Here is a 23,162-nt window from a genome sequence, read left to right as displayed (position 1 = left end):
GTTGCTACATACAATGTTTTTTTTGATTCTAATTGCTTCACTCAGTATCAGTTCATATAAATCTTTCCATACATTTCTAAAACCAGCCTGTTCATCATTTTAAAATAGAACAATAATAGTCCATTACTTTAATATACCATAATTTATTCATCCATTCCCCAATTGATGGGCATCTAATCATTTTCCAATTCTTTGCTACCACAAAAATCTTAATTTCTTTTTGTGATAAAAGTGAATTTGAAATCACTGTCACCTGAAACATCATTGAAACCCCTGGAATTATTTCAATTTAAACTTTTAAATAAAGACTTGCACCTGACATGCTCTCATTTTAAGACAAGTCTTTTAATGTTTTCTATGATCTTGATAGACCTTACCTTTCTAGACTGATTTAATAGGTCTACATTTTATATGCTCTGCATTGCAGTCAAACTGATGTTTTTATATATATATATATATATATATATATATATATATATATATATATATATATACAGAGAAAGAAAGAGAGAGAGAGATGCACAATGCACAATGGAAGTAAATTTTACCAAGAGTCAACATATCTTTACTATTGAGTCAAAACACAGCTCTGCAAAGAACTCCTTGGTCAGAATGAATATCAAAATCCTGGGCGAGTAATAAAGAAAACTGATATCTAATTGCTGCCAACCCTGAAAAGATCATAGCTAGGATAACTTTTAGGTTTTATTTGTAAGTTCACTTGAATATAATGCAGTAATATTATTCAAGAGATTATTATTCCAAATAACAAATTATTAATTTTAGGTTGAATAAGTATGATCAGACATTCCCAAATGAATTACTGACCTCACATATAAAATTCATCCTATAATGGCCTGATTCCAATGTGTTATTTTTCCCAAGAGACACGTAAGCCTAAGAGAATGTGATTATCTGAAACACCTTAGAGATACAATTACAGCAATGAAGAATTTTGAATGGAAACAGGCCATGTAAATATAAAATTTTTCTCTTTTCCTCTTCCTCTTTTTCTCACTCTTCCCCTTCTTTACAGGAGATCTGGGGAAAAGCTTTTTGCCCACTTCTATAGCAGATCCTGCTCCAGACAGCAGAAAAGTTCATCCCTGATTCTCCACTCTACTATATTCATATTCCATTTTTCTGTCAGTAAGTAAATATTATTCTTGAATGTGAATGAAAATATCAGTAGGGAAAGTTCGTAAACTGGCTCAAATTACAACATGGCACTTATCATACAAATAACAATATCTTCAAAAAGGTTAGATCCCATGTACCCAAAGTCTTAAACTATAGTTTATCCTACAAATTTCATGGGCACTATACTATGCATTGTGGCAAAAATCACTAGTGGAAACTTTTAGACAATATCTTCCTGTATTGTTGAGGGGGAATTACAGAACACATTTTCTTCTACTGGATTGTACAGTAAGTAGATGACTCATACTGAATGGTTCCCATGAACAAAGCATGAAGGAATCTGTCCAGATCCAAAAATTGACTTGTTTTCCACCGGCCTGAATTTCAAGAACAGATGAAACAGCAAAGTCTCTTTTAGTTAATATTATGATTTTATGACTTGTTTAAATAATGAACTCTTCTTGTGTATTAAAAACCAACATTAGGATGGGCTGCCTCATAAGGAGAAAGAGAACTGGTTTAAATTCAGAAGGCTTGGTTTCTAATTTTAGGTCTATCTCTTACTGCCCACATGACTTAGAGTAAGTTACACTCTTCAGCCTCAGCTATTTTAGCTATAAAGTGCGTAGGTTGTATGAGTGGGTTGCATACTAGCTGACCTCTGTGGTCTCTTGGTGAGCTAATTCCTATGATCCTACTATTCTCAGTTTGGGTATGTAAGAACACAAAATGTTCTTTCTCCTGGAAAAGGGGGTTACTATGCATTCCTTGGGATGTTTTGTAATTAGAAAAATGAGAAATCTCTTTCTCTTTTAACAGGTTTTCAAATTGTTCACTCATCCATAATTTTTAAAAGGGTGTTGCTATACCAGAATAACTTTACCATGTTTATTTTTAATATTCAAATATTCTCTTACTTATTTAATGACAAGAAACTTTAAATTAAAAATCTATTGGTTAATTTTTTTAAATCACAAAACCAGTTTCACATGATTAAAATTTTTAATAGTAGGAATGAACTGTGAACTCATAATGGGTTAATGATATTGACACCAGATATACTAATGTGTTTTGCATTATTCAGCCTCATTTGGTAAAATAGGTAAGATTATTGTGAGCTTCATGAAAATTTTTTTTTAATTTTAGAGGCAATCAGTATTAAGGACTAGTCACTTAACTATTGAGTGTCAGAGGTCAATTTTGAATTCTGTTCTTTCTGACTCCAGGGTCCATGTTCTATGCTTCCCTGCAAGCTTCACTTTTGTAAATTGGGATCCCATATTTGGGAAAAGATTATGTTTCATTGAATTTTATGTGGGAATTCATAAAAATACAAGGCATATTGCCAAAATAATTTCTTTTCTTTCCTTTTTTATTTCCTCCTCTCCTCACCCCTCTCCTCTTTTCTCTTCTCCTCTATTCTTCTCTCCTCTCTCCTTTTCTTTCTTTTCCTTTCCCTTCCCTTTTACAGTATGACTTTGTTCTCCAAAGAAGAATTCCCACGGAATCTGAAGCATAGAGTAGAAAAACCAGTAAAAGAGAATGCAGCTTTATTCTTCTGGAAGAAGACAGGTGAATCACTATTCCCATGAACCATCAGTTTTCTTTAGAGATCTTAAGTTGACTAGTCATTTAAAAAATTACAATCTTTCATCCTTGTAGATTATCAAAAATGTAGCTTGTAAGATAGTACTTTAACACATGGCCTCCTGCCCTCTGGCTTTAACTGATGTTTTCTTTTTTTAGACTAAACAAAATTCTTGTTTGCAATTCCCTAAGGCATGTTAAGTATCAGATAAACAACTATATTATTAAAGGCTAAAGGAAAAGATACATTTTTTAAAAAACCACTTAAATGACATAGACTATGAAAAATCCACATTTTTGTGACAGTGAAAGAAATCAGAAGTCTCTCAGGTCATTATCACCCAAAGATGGAGAGTTGGACCTATTTCCATTGAAGCTCTGGTAGCTAATTCTGAGGTAACTCTCTGTATGAATCACATCAATCCTTCTTTATTAACATTTAATTTGGTTATATTTATCACCTCCTTGTTATTACTTCTCTGAAGTGAAGAGAAAAAAAGGGGGGGGAATGTTCTCAGTTCTTTATTCTTTCTCTTTAATCCTCTATTTTGGTCAATTTAGAATCTGTTGAGAATCAGATAACAATGTCAGTCCTTTATCTGAGGACTATGTACCCACTGGTGGGGGGTAGTAAATTGCCTTATTGTTGGAAAATCAAATCTATATTATGGTAACTAGTGGCTGCTATATAGGTAAATAGGAATAATTTCCAAAATACAAATTCATGTCATTTTTTTTTAAATGGGGTGATAGTGGCAAGATTTTCTTTTACTCTCCTTTCTCCATTCCTATTTTATGATTTTAATACCCTTTACTCTTATGTCCTCAGGGATAAAGCATTTGATCTTCCCATTCACCTACTGATCTTAGGGCCTATGCTATTATTTAAATGTTTCATGACTAAGGTGGGCAAATGTAATCTGTTGTATGCATCAATCATGCTAAAGGATTTACTTCTGACCTGAGTTATAATTTGGAGAAGTTGCTTAGGCATCTCTAGAATACCTCTGGTAATTTTTGGGAGAGGCTCTCTAGACTTCAGAATAAACTAAACTTTCCTGTCCTCCTTGAGGAGATTTCAGAATGACCATTTTATCTGGTTTCCAAGACTAGAAGTGGTATAGACATATGGTTATTTCCTTGCTCCTAGTAACAGAAGTTAGATTTGAATTAGTGGTTTCTGATGTTAGGTCTAGGGTTCTATCTACATACCATCTTCCCTCTTATATAAGTCCTAAAATTTACTCTGATCTATATTAAACTTGAATATAACTACTTTGGGTTCCATTTGAAAACTTCTACCAACCACTAAATAAATATTTGCTCTAAGTATTAAATCAAACCAGATTGTCAAAGACAGTGGTGTCAGACTCATATAGAGATGGACCACTCATCCATGTCAAGATCACTGTGAGGTGCATATTGACTTAGTTTGAAAATGTAATATTATTTATGTTTTATTGTGTTTTTATTTAGTTTGTTATATATTTCCCAATTATATTTTAAGCTGGTTCAGGCAATACTGGGGAATCTTGTATTCTCACAGTATGTTTAACACATCTATGGCTCTTATAGGATTTGTTGCAGATAGGGTAGATAGACAACAGAATTGGCTTTTTATTTTTTCCAAAACCAGTAGCAACAACAAAAGGGTGGAATGAGACCCAATTTTGATTTTTGGAACTCAACTGGATTTAGTTTTTAAAAATATCCCTGAAGCATATTATTCATATAGTTTCTGTTCTGGTATTAACTTAACTTCTGTTATCTCTCCAGGTAAGGTGTTTTTTTTTTTTTTTTACTAAGTATAAGGTAGCTGAACTGCATTACTTCTAAAAGAAAGTATAATTTAATAATTTTTTTTCTTTAGCACTGAGTTTCTGGATTTATTACCCAGATCATTACATCATTAGATTGTGAGCTCCTTGAAGGCAGGAAGTGTCTTTTTGCCTCTTTTTGTATTACCTAAACTTAGCTTAATATAGCTCTTGGAGTAACTAGATGGTGCAGTGTAAAAAGTTGTAAACTGGATTTAGAAAACTCATCTTCATGAGTTCAAATCCATCCTCAGACACTTATTAGCCTTGTGACACTGGGCAAGTCACTTCACCCTGTTTGCCTCAGTTTCCTCATCTGTAAAATGAGCTGGAGAAAGAAAAGGCAAACTGCTCCAGTATCTTTGCCATGAAAACCTTAAATGGGGTTACAAAAATGAGTGATACAAAAGAACAACAAACAGTTCCTGACACATAGTAGGTACTTAATAAATGCTTATTGACTGATTGGTTAATCAGAGAAATGGAAAAATCACTTAAGTCCTTTAACTTTTTCTATGTATCTAACTTTCTTTGAAAATAATATTTTCTTTCTAATATATTTTACTTGCTGACATAACTTGAGGTAGTTAAAAATCACAGATTCAATCATTAGAGAATCTGAGCTGACAGACATTTCAGAAGCCTAGTCCAGCACATAACAGGACAAGAATCCCCTATAAGACATCTGGTCATCTAGTGTCTGATGGGGGCAATGCCATTGCCTTGTGAGGGAATGCATTGCACTGAATAGAGACTTAATAATGAGACCTTTCATCTTGACAGGCAGAGACCCATGGAGAGTGATCAATTCCACCAAAGTGATAGTTTCAAGAGAATTTTGGTTTACAGTGTATAACATATATATGTTATATATATGTTTGATCTGATAATCCCACTAATGAAAATATACCCTGGAAATGTTATAGAAAACAAAAAAAAGGAATGATTTTTTTCAAAGATTTTGATGATGGCATTATTTGTCATTGCCAAATACCAGAAGGAACTTATATGTCTAATAATAGGGGAATTGTTAAATAAACTGTGCTTCATAAACATATTACAATGCAATTAAAATGGACAAGTATGGGAGATGTAAAAATCTGAAATAATTTTATGAAATGATATGAAGAAAAAAAGTATTTGAAAAAAGCTACTCACTGTGATGTTAAAGAAGAAAAGTGAAAGGCAATGCATTCATAAAGAAATCTCATGGAGATGTTCTGGAATACCTGAAAATTTGCTGTCATATCTCATGCCTTGAGAAATCATTTCTTTAACTGCAAATAGTTCCTATGTAAATTTAATTGCCTGTATTGCTCGCTCATATTAAATTTATAATAGTTGGTTTAAAAAGGAAGAAATGGGATAGGAAGGAAGGATCAAATCAAATCAAAATAAAATTTGAGAGGAAATTTCTCATGAGGGAGCATATACAGAGTGGTCTAGAAATTAAATTATCTTCCATTTTCTTATTCTACTTAACAGCAGGTACATTTCATACAATAAATATGTCCTCAATAAATGCTTGTTGATTTAAATTGAAGTAAATAGATAGAACTCAATTATAGAGTTGCTCTTAAGGGACAGAGTTCGAAACTCAGATTAGAGTGAGATGACTGTGGAGATGGGAGACAATTTCCCACCAATTCAGTTGTTCCAATCAGAATAACTGAGTCTAGGACTTCTCAAGGGACTTTATGGAGATGGGATGGCAAAATAAGAACTAGCAGCAAATGACAGAGGATTTCTCCTATTGCGAAATTCCTATAGGAAGCCATATGCTATTGAACTCCTGCCATATTAAACAGTGCCTCCTGTCATATGTGACTGATAATCTCTTCTAATTCTTAATCTGTAGGCATAACCTCTAATCTCAGTTTGTAAAGCCAATAAGCTGATATTGAACTGGTTTCCTTCCTTTGTTGGGGGAAAACACTAGAGAAACCTGATATAATGGCTACATTGCAAGTAGGTCAGATGGCTATAACCTAAGGCTAGATAAAAGGGATCCAAATGGTGCTTGGCCACCAAGGAAGAAAAACCTGAGGGGAAAATATTCACATTACATCTCTCTAGTCCCCAATAGGTGGAGTCAATAGCTTCTTGCTCTGTTTTCCTAGGGTCTGCCAGATATTTCTGTGAGACACTTAACTTCTTCCATCCCTTTGCTTGAATATGCTACTTGGGTTTTTGCTACAGAAATCAGCTATTCAGTAGCTTCACACACCACCATTGGCAGTTTGTCTTCAATTTGTCTCACTTCTTTTGTATGGTGACTGAACTCTGAACCTGAGCAGTCACTCACTGGAACAACAAACTCACTCTGACCCTCTCTGGCCCTTTCCTTTGGGGGAGCACGGGAAACTTCAACAACAAAGATGCTAGGAATTCTGGACTGCTGAGACAGACAGGGAGACAGAACTACCAGCCAAGTGTGAGTTCCTTAAAAAGCCTAAGGCTAAGCAGCAAATGGAAGCAGGATTAAACATTTACACTAATTCAAATTTTCTCCACATCCTGAAGTTTCCTATATTTACACAAACTCACAGTCCTCAGATTCTGCACCTGGGATTAGAGCATAAACTGGATTGATGCTTATTCTGTCTAAACTTCATATTGGCTAGAATGTAGCAGCTGTGTTTTTTTTTTCATTCTATCTCTGTTACACTGGTCCATTTTGTCATCTCATTTTCTTCCCAAAGAGAACAGACTGTAACCTATAAACACAGTGAATGAAATTATATAGTGGACTCTATAAAATCGCTAGTTAGTAGTTTGTACCCCTAATGAATGAAGGTAGGAAAAAACCAAAATCTTCTTGTAGCAGTAATATGTATATGCTGGTGTTATGAAGATGTTCTCCTTCAGGACCTTAAATATAAATCTGGAAGGATGCTCAGAAGTGATTTTGTCCAGTCCTCCCAATTTACATATAGAGAAACTGAGGTATTAAAATGACTTGGACAAGTATCAGAGGTGGGGACTGAACAAAACTCATTGCTTCGACCACTCTCCCATTCCTGATTGCTATTAGTAGATGTAAAGTTTGATGGAACATTTGAGGTCTCTACAAGAATCAACTTAATGACTATGACGTTCCAAGATGAATTTTGGAAGCACTGCTTAGTTGACTTCTCCTGTGTTCAAGCCCTCTTGATTCAGTTAGCTTAATATAGTAGAGAGAATGTCAGGTTTGAAATTAGTGGTCCTGGGTTCCAGTTCTTGTTCTGCTACTTACCACCTGTGCCCTAGGTAAGTCATTTTACCTCTTTAGGGTTCAGGCTCCTCATTTTTAAGGACTTCTCTAACTCTAAACATCACAATTTGTGCCTTCCCTATCTCCTTCAGATCTAAAGAATCTTCCTAATGTATGGCATCTGACCATATCATTTTTATTTTTGCTCAAATTAGTCTTCCTCAGTCACCAGTGACTCCACGTGTAGGAGAAAATATAAATTTCTTAACCCAAATTTAATTCTCCCTTCATTTATATTATACTCAATCTGGACTACTAGGGATTTACTGATCCCCCTTTCTGTGGGTTCTTGCAGGTGATCATAATGTTAAGAATGTAGCTTCTTTGCCACTTGAATTATTATTTTTTCTTTGAGATCCAGATTAAGTGCCCCTTTTCTTATGAGTCTTCCTGATTTCCCTGCTTACAAGCCATTTCTTCCCTCCTCAAATTTTTCTATAGTACTTTGGACCTCTATTTTCCTCTATCACATTTTATGATGTAACATAACACTTGCTATACATGTGGTACACAAACTACTTTCCTCCCAATAATTCTTGGAAGTATGAAAACTAAATATTATTATCCCTATTTTCCAAAGAAAGAACTTGGGCTCTGATAAGTATCTTGCTGAGACAGATAACTAGGAAGAATTAGAGCTGGCATTTGAACTCAGGACTCAGATCTAAGGATGGGAATTTTTGAACTATGTTGTGTTGCTCCACACGCACTTTCATTCAACAAAAATTACCTAATATCTATTTTGGGCTAGGCATTGTCCTAGGTGCTAGGAATCAGATGAAAAAGTGAGATTATAGCCTATAGATACAGTAAATTAAATTCCCTATCCTCAAGGAACTTGAATTCTATCTACTTTAGGCCTCATAGTAGACTATAAGCTCTGTATATATGATGATTTTTACTTGTTACTTTTGTATTCCCAGTACACATAGCAGGTTCACAATAAATATTTTTTTCAAATTATGAAACTGAATTTTAAGTTAAGAACAATTCAGAGCATGGAAATTCAGTAGAGACGTGCTTAATTTTTATTTTTATTTTTTGTATATGCAGAATTAAAAGGGGAGAGAGGAGCCAGAGAGGCTCTTGAATTGACAAGAGAACACATGAGCAGAGCAGATTCCATCAAATTTGGTCAAGTTCAATATGTATCAAAAATTAGATATTACAAAAATTATTTTTATCTCAAATGATTATTTGAAAACTAAAATCCATCAATATACTTAAATATGCTTAGTCACTACTTAATATTCAAATTACATTTATTTATTGCATTAAATAACAAAACCTTTCAGTCATTCCTTTTCAGTCTCTATCCTATTCATTTTCATTCATTTCTCTTATATGGTCATAATGGACAGGATCAGAGGCAAAAAAGATACTAGGGATTTTATATTCAGTCTTTCCTTTTTACAGTTAGGGAAACTAAGATAAATTCACTGGCTGGTTGCATTAACAGTAAGTACATCCTTCCAAGGCAGTCACCCAGGCTCATAGTTAGGAGATTAACATAGGTAGAAAGAAATAGGAAATGCTGAAGAATCTTAGACTGGGGTCCTATAGCAAAATCCATAGCCAGATGTGACATAATACTTCAGCCTCTATTGGGTAATGCTGCTTTGACGCATGATTTAATGTATAGTCTGTAGGAGTTTATAGATTGGCCTAGAAACCCAACTAATATATAACTTCTCCACTCAAAATCAATCAATTGGATTCCAAAGAGTCTTCCCAATTTATGCCATTTGACCATGTCATTTCCCTGCTCAAAAACCATCAGTAATTATCTGCAGAATAAAATATAAACACCTTAGACCAACCCTTAACAATTTACGATATGGATGCAAATTCTTTCTTCGTGCAATTTATAAAGCTAAATCAAACTATTAGGGATTCACTGCTCTATCCTCCCTTTGCCAGTTCCTACAATTAACAGAATAAGATCATTCTGGGTATACTTATAATGCAGCACTCTCTTATAGTGGATCCCACTTGCTGGAATCATTTTGGTATTTAATTAATTGACAAGCTCAATTAAAAGGAATAAATCACACACAGAGAAATTTCAGCAGTCTTATCTTTAGGTTGCTATACCTAAAAAGCCCCTAACATTTTCCTGCTGAAGATTTAAGAATTTCTTCAATGAACAAGAAAAAACGATACTCTATTAGGCATAAATGGAATCTGGTATTGTCTGTTTAAAAGACTCTTTCCATTATTAATTAAAAATCTAGCAAGATTCTAGTTTCTTAGCAGCTCAAGAAATTTTCAATGATCTTAGAGTATACGCAAAACAATTTATTTCACCTTAATCAAAACAGATATTTGCCATGTAACGCTTTGGCATCCTGGATGTTGATTTCCTGAAGTTGAACAAATATTGATAAGAGAGTTGGCAGCTCCCTTTGGGTTCACTGAATTGGTGAATCCTTGTTGTGTATTTGCCAAAATAGGGTAATGAGTACAAAAGTAGGATCTTGAAAAATTATTTTTCTTGACAAAATATTAAAAGGTTCAGAAGTAATTTTTTAAAAATTTTAAAATCATTTGGGAACAAAACCATTTCTAAGTTATTATTACTGTGATATAAACATACACATTTCGTGGTAGTTATTTTTCTTCTAAAATTTGATTTGATATCACTCACTGATACACACATACAAATACATACATATCTCCATTATATACTTACAAATATCAGCCAGTCTGGTAAATAACTTAATAATGGATGCCTTAGCCATTGCTAAGCTAGCTCACTTCAGAGAAGATCATTACCAAAGAAAGTCAGTTGCTAGATAATGAATTTTTTCAGCTACTGAAAATCATGAAGGCTACCTATATGATCACAGAGGAGTTCAGATTTACTTTATTGGAGGGAATACCTAAAATCAAAAAGCATTTATTAAGCATCTACTATGTATCCTACACTGTACTAAGTGTGGGGAATACAAAGAAAGGCAAAAACAAGCTCTCTGTTATCAACAGAGAGTTATTCAACCACAGTTGAATGGGAGAGACATTGTTCAAACAATTATGTCTAAGCAAATACACACACATTAGACTAAGTATATACATACAAATATATATTTATCTATCTTGTTTACATAGTTGTTTGCATATTGTCTCTCCTACATATGTGTATATATGTATATACATACATATATAAATGTATACATTGAGATAGAAATATAAATATATTATGGACATATTTTGGGGTGCTATTCATGTTATTTGAACATAGTTTTTGCCAGTTGTTTCCGATATATACAAATACAGAAACATGTATTTCTCCACATGTTTGGATATATATGCACAATATACAACACATATTTTTTGTGCACATATATGTATCTATGTACACATATATGTATGCATGTGATTGTATGTTCTCTCTCACCTTAGACTTTGAGCTCCATGAGATCGGGGACCATTTTTTGTCTTTCTTTTGTATTTGTAGCATTTAGCACAATGTCAGATGCCTTAAAAGTGCTTATATGCTTGCTGACTTTACAAATTTCCTCCACTAATATAGATTTGAACACCCTCACACCCAGGACTTAGTAGTTGGTTTTCATCATTTCCCCTTGGCTGAAAAAAACTCATCTGGCAACTAATTTGCTTGTAATAACTTCCTCCCCATCTCCTCTCTCTCCCCAAAGTGAGCTAGCCTGGTCATAAGGTAAAATCTTGTGCCATTTGCCAGGCTAGTGTGCATATGAAGACTTCCAGTCAGACCTTATGTTCTGCTGCCCATAACCTTTAAGAACTCAGTCACCTCCACACCACAATGAGACCATTGGGGAGGATTTTAGGGGAAACATTGCTATTAGCAGGTTAATCTTTTTTAGTGTTAGCAAGATGAAAATCACTGTAATATTTGAGTTAATAGATCTTTTAGTAAAGATTATCCTCTAGGAACTGTATTAAATAGAGGTGTGTCCCATTTTAAGAAATCTGGATATGTAAAAATCCAAAATGAATGGGCAATTCCTCACATTCCAAAAGGATTGTTTGCTGTATAAAAGGCTTCTCTACAGGGTTTCTTTGACTTAGAGAGCTCCTGTGGTGAAGGTAATGCATCACTCAATTAAAAGGAAAAAGTTATTTAAACACTTTCATAATGAAATTCCTAATGCATAATGTGACAAACAGGCAAATGATAAAGGAATGCAATGTCTTTAGATAAGCAAAGGAATCATAAAACACTAAGACTCATACCCTTAATTCAGGTTACTCTAAACCTAAATTCTGAAGCTAAAATATAATGTGAACAAAGAGACAAAAGGCAGCCCCTGAGAAAAGGCAGCATTACTCTCTAAATTTTACTCCACACAGTATAGCTATGCCCTGATTCTACCTCCCCTTTTAACTTAAAGCATTAATGACTAAGTAATCACCTAACAATCATCAAAAGAACACAAAGTAATAAAGAGATACAAAGACTGATAAACTAAAAGGCCAATAGAAATTACTGTTTTGTTTAAGATATTCCTGTCTGGGGTATCAAATGGAAATCAGGGCACACATCCAAGAAAGAGCTTTTTCATTAGTCAATAGACTGTGGACTCTGAAGGCGAGAGTCATAGCAAGGGGTTTTTTTTTTCTCTTGGTTAAAGTTAGTGGGAAATCTCAGAATCTGGGATTGATATATTGGAAGTGGTCATACCCTCTGGCAGCATAGGTCAGCAGAGGACTATGAGGTGAGAAACAATAATGACACTGTGGGAAAAAATAATGCTTCCCTACTCTTACATCATTTGGGAACAAAAGCTCCTTGTGCTCTGTACTAGTTATAATTCTAAGGAATACAACATTCATTTCCCAAGTATCTCATACTGGTTACAAACTATGTGGGACATATCCCTAGTCTATATTCTCACCCCAAAGTATAAGGGCTGCCAGCAAAAAATTGGGATTAGATTAAAGATCATATGTTACTTACAACCACCAGAAAGAAAATTTGCCAGATAATATTAGCATAGAAATGTCTGTGCTTCCAAAAAAAGCCACACCTTTTGAACAACTAGTTGGTAAAATTAGATTTGGATTAGACTCTTCACCTAAGGGCAGACGAAAGATATTTGAGTAATACAACTCTGGTACATTTTGCCCAACCACTCCCACCTCCTATAAAAAAGGGAGGCAACATGTTAAAAATGCAAGTATAGTATACAGGTGTGGGTTCATTTTCACTAGTTAAACAACCAATCAATCAGCAAGAATCTATTAATCAGAAACTACAGGGTAGGATCTATGGTATGCTAGGCATACAAATAATGAAATGATTCTTACTCTGTCAACTGGCCAAGTATCTTAGCCTCTCTGAGACTCAGTTTCCTCAAATGCAAGACAGAGACAGAACAAAGCAGTAAAGGCAGCTAGGTAGTGCATTGCATAGGGCAACAGATTTGGAATTAGAAAGATTCTGATTCTGAACTCATCTTTATGAATTCAAGTTTGACCTTAGACACCTACAAATAGTGTGATCCTGGACAAGTCACTTAACCTTGTTTACCTCAGTTTCTTCATCTGAAGAGAATGAATGAAATGTCAAACCATTGCAGTATCTTTGCCAAGAAAACTCCAAATGTGGCCAGCCATAAAGAGTCTGGCAAGACTGAAGTAACTGAATAATCATGAAATGAAAAGTACCCTGGCTCTATATATAATTAAAGGACTCAATCTTTTAAGCTTACTACTATATGACCTTGAACAGATCACTTAGTAGTCCCTTCTTGTTATGATCTCATGATCCTTACACTACCCATCTCCCAGAGTTGTTGTGAAGATAGTATTTTGCAAACCTTAAAATTCTATGTGGATGATGTTATTGTAATATCTTCTTATTTTAAAACCATGTTCCCTTCTCTAACACTGCCCCTCTCCCAAAAAACTCTAAGGAAAACAAATTCATGTTGAATAGCTGCAATCAAAGTATTTACCTAAAACAAATTCACATTCACTTAATCATATCAAGTTAAATTCTGCTATTGGGAAGAGCTTAGCTACCTTGATTTTGCTTCATACCTCTCAGAACAAGAATATAGAAATGAATTCTTAATAGCTCATGAAACATTTGGAGAACTTGGTTAGCTTTCTCATCCTTAACACATAGCTAGCCTGGGATATTGGAACTAGTCCTCAAAATTCCAGAGTAATGTATGGCCCTTTAATACTGCTCCAGGTTACTAGGGGCTATTTATTTAGCCTAATTCATTCTTTCTCCCATGGTTAATCCCCACATTCCCACCACATATTGGTTATTAACCTGCAGTACAGAAAGAAACTTGGAGAAAGTAAGGGTTGGGAAGACAATGGAAAATGTCCCAGTGTTTTGGAATCCAGATTTTGTTTTACTTACATGTGCTGAGAAGCATTTGGATAGAGGTCTGAGAACTGTGGTGCTGAATCCTCAGGGCCATGGGGTGCAGCATGGCTGATAACCATCATTATGGGCCTATGGGGATACATTCTCTTAGACATTTTGAAGTAATTAATGCTCTCGTTAGTGATTAAGTCTGTGAAGTAGTCCTGAAACATACATTTGATACAAAACAAAAATTACAAAAGAGGTGACATCAAGCACATCACATTCTCCTCCTGACTTTCAGAAGAAATTCTGTTAATGAATTACAGTCTAAAGTAAGAAACACAAATAAGCCTCCTGGGGAAGTAGTTGCTCTCCCATAACAAACAGTTGCCACTTGGGCAAATTATGTGGAAAATTGCTAGATAAGGACATTTGTGTGTGAATGAGTATACACCCTTACTTATGTATGCTTACACAATACAAATATAATAATTTTTATACCCTATGGAGACATACAACTTAGATATCAGAAAAAAAAAGGTTGTGTTTACTTAAGATGGTTATCAGAATTGGCAACACACATGTTTCTAGCTATGAAACACCGGATACATATTTCATTCTTAGGTTTCGTTGATGTAATAATTTGACAAGTAATTAATTATTCCAAGTGCAGGAAACCACCCACATCCAGTCTTAATTTTCATTTACACAACCTCTCCCTAATCCCCCTCCCCCAAAGAAACAGTTTTCCTTCCTTTAAATTAATCTTACATCTCTAGGACTAACACAATAATCACTATTCCAAAATGGCTGCCAAAATACAGGTGCCCAGGGAAAACACTGTGATTTTTTTCATCAATGGATTTATATTGAAAAACTCTATATGAATTAGGATGTGTCTGATTCCTATTGATTCTGCCCTTTTAATTGCCCAGTTAAAGAAGGACAGATGCCAAGAGCAGAGCTGCAACTTGTTAATAAAATGGCTCAACCCAGAATTAGGGTGGCTAATGAAATGCTACAAGGAAGAAAGAGGAAATGAAATCAAAAAGAGAAAGAAGAAAAGATGGAAACTTAAACCACCTGCCTCCCCGAGGTCAACATGACTGGTCTGGAGGACTCTAGTATCAGCTTCATTGAGAAAAAGTCCGGACAATGTTCACAATTTCAAATGTTTCCAGGCATGATTAATCACATGTTGTGGATTCAAGGTTCTAAAGATCTGCAAAAGCAGTGCCTGAGGGGGCAGCATGAGTTGTATGTCAGCACTGGCACAGGCCAACCAGCTGCACCCTTCCTCACTCTCTGCCATTCTTCTCTCAACATGGAACAATCTTATTTGACACAGTAGTCTTTGACATTTAATCTGCCTTAATAATGAGAAAGAGATGCTAATTTAATATTTTTTTGGGGAGATGGTGATTACCTTGTACTCCTCAGAACAACAGGGAGGTAAAGGTTAATAACTTGAGCAGTGAACACGAAAAACACTCCCATAGATAATAAATACAAGAGTATAAATTAATGGATTTAGTTCCAGCCCTATTTGAGCCCTAATTGTGTCAGTAGTTAGACGTGTCACCTTGGGAAGGCACTTCCCTCTCTATGGTCTCAGTTTCCTCAAGAATGTAAAATGAGGAGCTTGAACTATGTAATCTCTAAGGTTCTTTCCAGTTGTAAAATGCTATAAATCTATAAAAAGAACTGAGCATTCAGTTCACATTGTTTTTGGAGGCTCAAAAAATTGTAAAAGAGAAAATGTAACATAAATTTATCTACATTCAAATAGGTCAATTATATGGCAATTAGCATGAAATAAATCAAGTAGACTCCTAGTGCATTTTTATTTTCTCTCGAGAGTTAGATTCATTTGGGAGGTTGAGATTATTTTTGATATTTGGGAACACAATATGATAAATTGGAAAGGGTGGAATTGGTGAGAATATAGGCACATAAATCTTTGCTCTGACTCTGAATGACTTTGGGCAAGTTCCTTAACCTCTTTGTGTTCATTTCTTAAAGGAAGAGGCTAGACCACATGACCTACAAGTTCTCATCTAGCTCTAAATGGTGGATATGGCACATTTTTAACCAAAAAAAAAACAACCCAAAAAACAAAACAAATAAGCCTATTGAGGAAGAAAATGGTCATGACTCAGAGAGGAAAGGGACTTTAATGACAAATATAGTTCAATCCAATTATAATTTTGCAGATCAGGTTCAAGTATTTTTCCCCTTGATCTTCATTTGTGACTTTTTCATCTTTATATGGGGCAGCAAACGAAGAACTATCACTGCAAAATTGCAGATCAGCTTTCGTATTCAAATATTTGAACTTAAACATATTTATAGTCATTGGTGAGTCATAAAATATATCCCTTTCTGTCACCTTGGAAATTCCAAAACTGATCCCAAGTAGTTAGTATTTGCAAAGCATAGGTCCTTCTGTATAACACAAGCCAATTATGGAGAAGAATGAAAATAGGAAGGGCAGATTTCCAGTCCTTGATTGTTTTACACCTCTGTCCCCATTCTGTCACTAGCAAGCTATAAGAAAATAGTTAATTAGTTAACCTCTCTGAGCCCCAGTTTTCTTATCTTTGAAATGGGAATAATAATATTTCTATGATATAGGATTTTAGTGCAGATCAAATGGGGTGATGAAGGTGATGAGTTTTGTTAAGCTTAAAAATGTTCTACATCTAAAGTGTTATTTTCTTTTATTAACCTCATTTTTAATTTATTAAAAATTAATTAACTTCCTTTTATTAACTGGAAAATTCAGACTTCATAGACAAAATTCTTTTGTAATGAAAAAAAGCTCAAATAAGCTGCTATTTAAAATGAATAAAATGAAAAAAATGAAATGTCACTACTGTTCCTTATACTATTATCAAAGGTTTATTTCTCCTCATCATAAAAAAACCTTGGAAAACTAGTGTTCCTTGGAACATTTCCCTACCTATATTCCAAAATAATCTTAAAATCACTAATTTTTACTATAAGAAAAAATGCAATATAGGTGGGGCAAGCGCTTTGAAAATGCTTCTTCCCAATTCCCCCACTTAAGAATGAGTTAATTGATGTTGTGTCAAAGGGTCTGGAAATTACCTTGGCATAATCAAATCCATGCTTCTCTTTGATGCCATTGCGACAAACAGTGTAATTATAGAAACGAGAATTCTTGATTAATCCTAGCCACTCTCGCCACCCAGGAGGGATGTAGCTCCCATTATATTCATTGAGGTATTTTCCAAAGAAAGCTGTAATGTAGGGAGGTTGGGGGTAGAATGTTAATTTTTCACATGGAATTACCAGTTATACAAAGGCAAACTAATATGAAATTATAATTTTATTAAGAAATGGCAAGAAATAATAGAATTCATGTTAACATGACAGAGCAAAATAATATTACAATTGTAGAAGTTTATTACTTTGAAAAACTGAGTGCAACAGCCATTTTCTTACTGGAAAATGAAAGAAGCACCCAATGCTAGGCATCATATCGGCATAATAAAGCTCAAAATTCCCTAACTGAGCTCCTTCTATTTTAATGCAGTAACAATTCTATTAGAACTAATTTAAGAGGTGCCACTTAAGTTGAAGAAAGCTATAGCAATTACATTCAGAGAGAAACTTGGACTTTAGTGAACCACTTTATGACATAGACTTTAAAGTTTCACTCATTCTCTCTCTCTCTCTCTACTTCATCCATTCAACACATATTTATTAAACACTTACCATGCATGAGTTACAGTGGGATGAATAAAACATAGGGTCTTCCCTTAATTTTAGTGTGGTATGTTTGTGTATGAGGAGGAATATTAGACATGTAAATAAATACCTGTTCTCTAAAACAAAGAATGGGATCAGAAGATATTTACAAAATACATTGGGTTCAAAAAAGGGATAAATGACACATAGTTTGGAAGAAGAGATCAGGAAAGGATTAATGAAAGAAGGGGCATTTGAGATTGAAATATGGATATGATTTCTGACATGGGGAGGTCAGGAAATATTATGAACAGTTATGAGTAAAGAGACAAGAAAGAAAAATAAACCAGGCTTATATAAAAGTAAGATAAACTGGATAATGAAAGCATCATGGAAAGGACAGATTCTGAGTTAGGAAGAAATTAGTTCAAGTCCTGCCATTGGCACATAGTGGCCAGGTGAACCTAGGAAAGTCATCTAACTTCTTAGCTTAAATGCTTGGTCTGTCTAGCAATGAGACAGCTAAGTGGCACAGTGAATAGAATATCAGACCTAGAGTCAGGAAGACCTGAGTTCAAATGCAGCCTCAGATACTTACTAGTTGTGTGACAGTATTGAAATAAGCTACAGATTCTATAAAGTAGAGATGAGTGGGGAGTATATGCCAGGTATGCAGGACAGTCTAGGCAAAAGCACAGAGATAGGAGAGGAAATTGTATAGAAGGAATAGTAAATGGACCAGTTTGGCTGGAATATAGAATGCATAAAGGGTAGTAATATATCATAATTTGAGAAAGACTGGAACCAGATTGTAAAGGACTTTCAAAGTCATACAGAAGAATTGGTATTTTATCCTGGAAGCAGCTGGCCACAGGAGCTTCTTGAAAAGAGTTAGAGTTACATGGTTAAATTGGCATTTTTGGAATATCAACTTGGCAGTTGTGTGGAGGATGGTTTAGAGAGGAAAGATACTTGAATGAGGAAACTAATTATGGGATTACTGCAATATTTTGGATAAAACATTATGAAGTCATGAATTTGAGTAGTTACTATGTTAGTAGAAAGGTAAAATTCACAAGACTTGGAGACTAATTAGATATGGGATGAATGAGAGGGAAAAGGCAAGGTAAATTCTGAGTTTTGAAGATAAGTGACTGGAAAGATGGTGATGCTCCTAACATAATTAAGTGAGCTACAAAAAGGAAAGAACTTTGAAGGAAAGATGGGTTCTTCCACAGACATATTGAGATTTGATTTGATGATGTGAAATTCAGTATTGAAATTCAGGAAAGAAATCGGAGCTTGATAAATATATATAACAGTGGTCTTCATGGAGATAATAGTAAAGCCAATGGTTCATAAAAGATGCCCAAGAAATGTAAAAAATAAATGGGTCTAAGGAAGAGTCTTGGGGCACAACCATGAATAAGAAACAGGTGTGTTGATGATCCTATAATGGGGCATGTAGTCAGGTAGTAGGTAAAACAAATGAGAAAAATGTCTTCAAAATCCAGGAAGAGCAATATGTATGAATGAAAGAGATAATCAAATGCTTCAGAGCTGCCAAAAGGATGAAAGTGTTTGAAGACAATTTGATTCACTCAAAAAGGTGAGCATACTGATGTCCTTTTAAAACTTGATAAATTATGCCAGCTATCCTCCTTGGTCTGCATAAGTTTCAGCTGTGGACAGCTCCCAGCTTTTGCTATGTTCTCTATTTGGAAAATACCTTTGTCTGAGAGATGAAATATTTATTTGGCAGTCTACTCCACTTCATAGAATCCCAGTTTTGCAAGGCCTTTTCCTTATGTCTTCAGTTAAGTCATTAATATGGTCTTCCTTAGGAAATTACTTTGTGTATACATTATATTTACTTCTTTGTATTCATGCTGTATTCCCTCAATGGAATAAAATCTCCTATTTCATTTTTAGCATTGTAACAACAATGCTTAGAACAGAATGGAGGCTTAATAAATACTTTTAAAAGTAACACATTAATGAACTTAATAAATATTTGCTAAATTGTTGGTTGAATTAAACAATATTGCTGAATTGTGTTAATGGATAGTTGCTACAACTAAAAATTATAGACAGGATGTAATCTAGGATCTGTATGATGCAAGTAGTTTTCATAGTGATGAAATTATATTTCTTTTATATTAAAACTGATAAATCTAAATTACCATAATCCATATTTTCATGTATTGCTTGTGTCAAATCTTGAGTCTAATTTTAAGATAAATGATGTCAAATGAAAGTGATAAGAAAGGATAAATAAAACACTTGATATATATATGATGGTATCCTCCTATTAAGATAGGTTCTTAAATTAGATATTGTTCAGGACTTAATTCTCAAATTGCTGAAGGTGATCTTTTATATAAAGACCAGAGTTCCTCTCTCCATTTTCTTTCCCAGACCCAATACATATGCTCTTTCCTTTCATAAGATGCTGCCCAAGATGTTTTTGCATTTCATACCAAATGCAGTTTAATTCTGAGATGCAGGCAGCAATTTTAGGCCAAGTACAGAAGCAGCTATCAAAGACCTATCCTGTTATATCATCTACGCAACATTGCCACCATACTAAAAAGGGACTTTACCACAATTCTCTGAGGTGCTTTCTATTCTTCTTAATACAAATTTATTGAAACATATCTCTGGGGAAGACAGTTCATTCTCTTGAAATGATGATTTAACTATCTAACAGATTTTAATGCAAGGAGATTATTTTACATTTAGCTTCTATCCCATTACTTTAGCTGTATTCTTGGTGTAGCAATGTAAAATAATTCCTCTTTTTCCTTACTATTTTTCCTCACTTAAATACCTTAACCTTTTTAGCCAATTCTACTTTAATATCTTTAATTACAAAAATTTTACTCTTTTTTTCGCTCATCCCACATAAATTATTCTCTAAGCCACTTAGTGATCTTTGAACTTTACCTCTGAACTTGTAGCTTTTCTATTCTATTTGTACTAATGAAATATTTTAAAATAATAAGTAGGGTATTCTGGATATAGTCTCACCAAACACTTATGGAGAGAGATTTTTAGCTCTATACATTGTTAGAATGCATTAGAATATATTCAGAGTAAAATCATCTTAGCTTTTCTTGAAATAGGACACTGTGGACTAATTTGTAATAACTACTTGGAATTTTTTTTAACATTAAAGTTTCCTTGGCTGGTGTCTTAAATGGATTATCTGGGTTTCCAGTTATTTTTCTACAGATATATTAAGTGTATAAAATTTCCCTGAAGATGAATTTCATTTTCACTCTATACAGCCAACCTTTTTAGGTATGTTTTATAAATGGTCTAGTTGGTATTGGGTATTTACCCTAATTTACTGTCTAAAATTTCCTTAACACATTATTTTTTACCCTTCTATATCCTTGTTTCTTCTGGTATGCTATTACATGATTCCCTTCAAAAAGAGGATGCAAGATGATGGGTGGAGTGCTACAAATGCAGAGGAAAGATGATTTAAGTATTATGGTATTAGAATAATTTCTTATGAACTAGATATGAGACTTTAGTTAGATCACTTGACCTTAAGGAATCTCTGGTTTTTATAAGTTAAGTGATAGATTTGGAATAGATTGGTTCTAAGATGCCTTTAGATCTTTAATTCTACTTATTTTTGCTAGGGCTAGGGCCAGGATAGGAAGTGAGATATCTTGATTTCCCTTACTACAAGATAAAATTCTCTTGTACAAAAGTATCCCAAACTGTTCTGTCATAAAGTTTTTTTTCCTTTCATTGAAAAATCTAAGCACTTTAAAATTTTTTGTTAGGCAAGAACAATTTGTAAACATTTCTGGTATTATTAAATCAACCACAGATCTTGACTCAATAATATCATCTTACCACAGTGACAGATAATATTGTATTAATTCAATTGATTTTCTCAAATTCCTGTTTTTTCCCAAATGATCCTATTTAATAATTTGTCACTTAGTCTTTGTTCTCATTCAGTTTTAATGTTTCATTATGCCTTCTCGTGTATATTAAAATTCTCTTCATTTGGGCAACATACTTAATTTAACTACATTTTGCCAAATAATACATTCTATTTTAAAATAAATCTCTCTAACAATGACTTTTCCTAAACTCAGGTTTCTCAGAAATAAATAACTATCCTGGTTCAATACATGGGCATTAAATCTTTTAATTTCCTAAGATGCTCATCATTCGGATTGACTGATTTGTATATTTTTAAGTGGGTTTCTGATGGATAAATATTCTTCTTCCAAATAGTTCATTATTTCCTAATATTCTGGGATAGTTTAACATTTTTTTCAGTGAAAATCAATTTTGACAAAGTATATCTAAATTGTTGCATTTTAGGGTTTTTAAATTTTAATTCCACTCTTATATCCCCCACTTTGGGGACCTTTTCATTTACCTCATTTAAGCAGAGTACCTTAAAGTAGGACCAAATGCATGACTCTCCAGAAGATGCTATGAGAAGGAGCAGGTTTTCTTAAATCTACCTTACTCCAAATCTGTGTATTTCAGTGCAAGAGCACTGAATTCTTCTAACTGTCATTTAACAAAATTCATTCATTCAAAGTACTCTTTGTTTCAGTCCTAGTTTATTTGCTAGATTTTTATTTTTCAAACAGCACCTATTATGTTCAAGGCAACAGAATTACAAAGATGAAAAAATGGTACAATCTCTGATCTCAAGGGGATTTTAATCTACCAGGGCATGCATATGTGTACAAGGAAGTATAATACAGTTTAGAATGTTTTAGGAGCCTCCTATCATCCATAAAATCAGATATAAATAAAAAAATAAATAATAGCTTATTTAAAGCTCTTAACAATCTGGCTTATTCCTATTTTTCTGATATCTTTACATATTACTCCTCTTTCTACCTTCAATAATTTAGCCATCCTAACTTGTTAATCCTCACCCAAGATTCTCTATATCCTGTGCTTTAATATTGGCTGTCTCTTATGTCTGGAATACTCCTTTTGAATCTTTTAGAAAATTCCCAACTTCCTTCAAAACTTATGTCAAGTACATCTTCTAATAGTAACATTCACATGATCCTTTAAGGTTCACAAAGTACTTTATATAACCTGCCACATTTCATCCTCACAATAACCCTGTGAGGTAGGCGCTATCATTATCACCATGCTACAAATGACACAGCTAAAGTTAAAAGAGGTTACATGACTTTCTCAGGAATACCCAACGGTCTGAGGCAGGATTCCGACTCAAGTCTTCTTTAGTACAGATCCAGCATTATATCACTGCCACTCTGTCCAATTGACCAAGCTGCATCTATAAGATGCACATTCCCTATAGCTATTAGTGCCTTTC

General features: G+C 34.1%; 1 protein-coding gene across 1 annotated transcript in view; it reads right to left on the bottom strand.

Annotated features, from left to right (window-relative positions):
- The window catches only part of SULF1 (sulfatase 1), a 74,413-nt gene that overhangs the window by 48,652 nt on the left and 2,599 nt on the right, over positions 1 to 23,162 (bottom strand). The window contains 2 exon segments of the mRNA XM_074278852.1: positions 14,162 to 14,331; positions 17,222 to 17,373. Of these exon segments, the coding sequence (XP_074134953.1) occupies positions 14,162 to 14,331; positions 17,222 to 17,373 (322 nt within the window).

This window comes from Sminthopsis crassicaudata, chromosome 1 (genome assembly GCF_048593235.1).
Source record: "Sminthopsis crassicaudata isolate SCR6 chromosome 1, ASM4859323v1, whole genome shotgun sequence".
Taxonomy (NCBI): Eukaryota; Metazoa; Chordata; class Mammalia; order Dasyuromorphia; family Dasyuridae; genus Sminthopsis; species Sminthopsis crassicaudata.
This window is presented reverse-complemented; position numbering and strand designations above follow the sequence as displayed.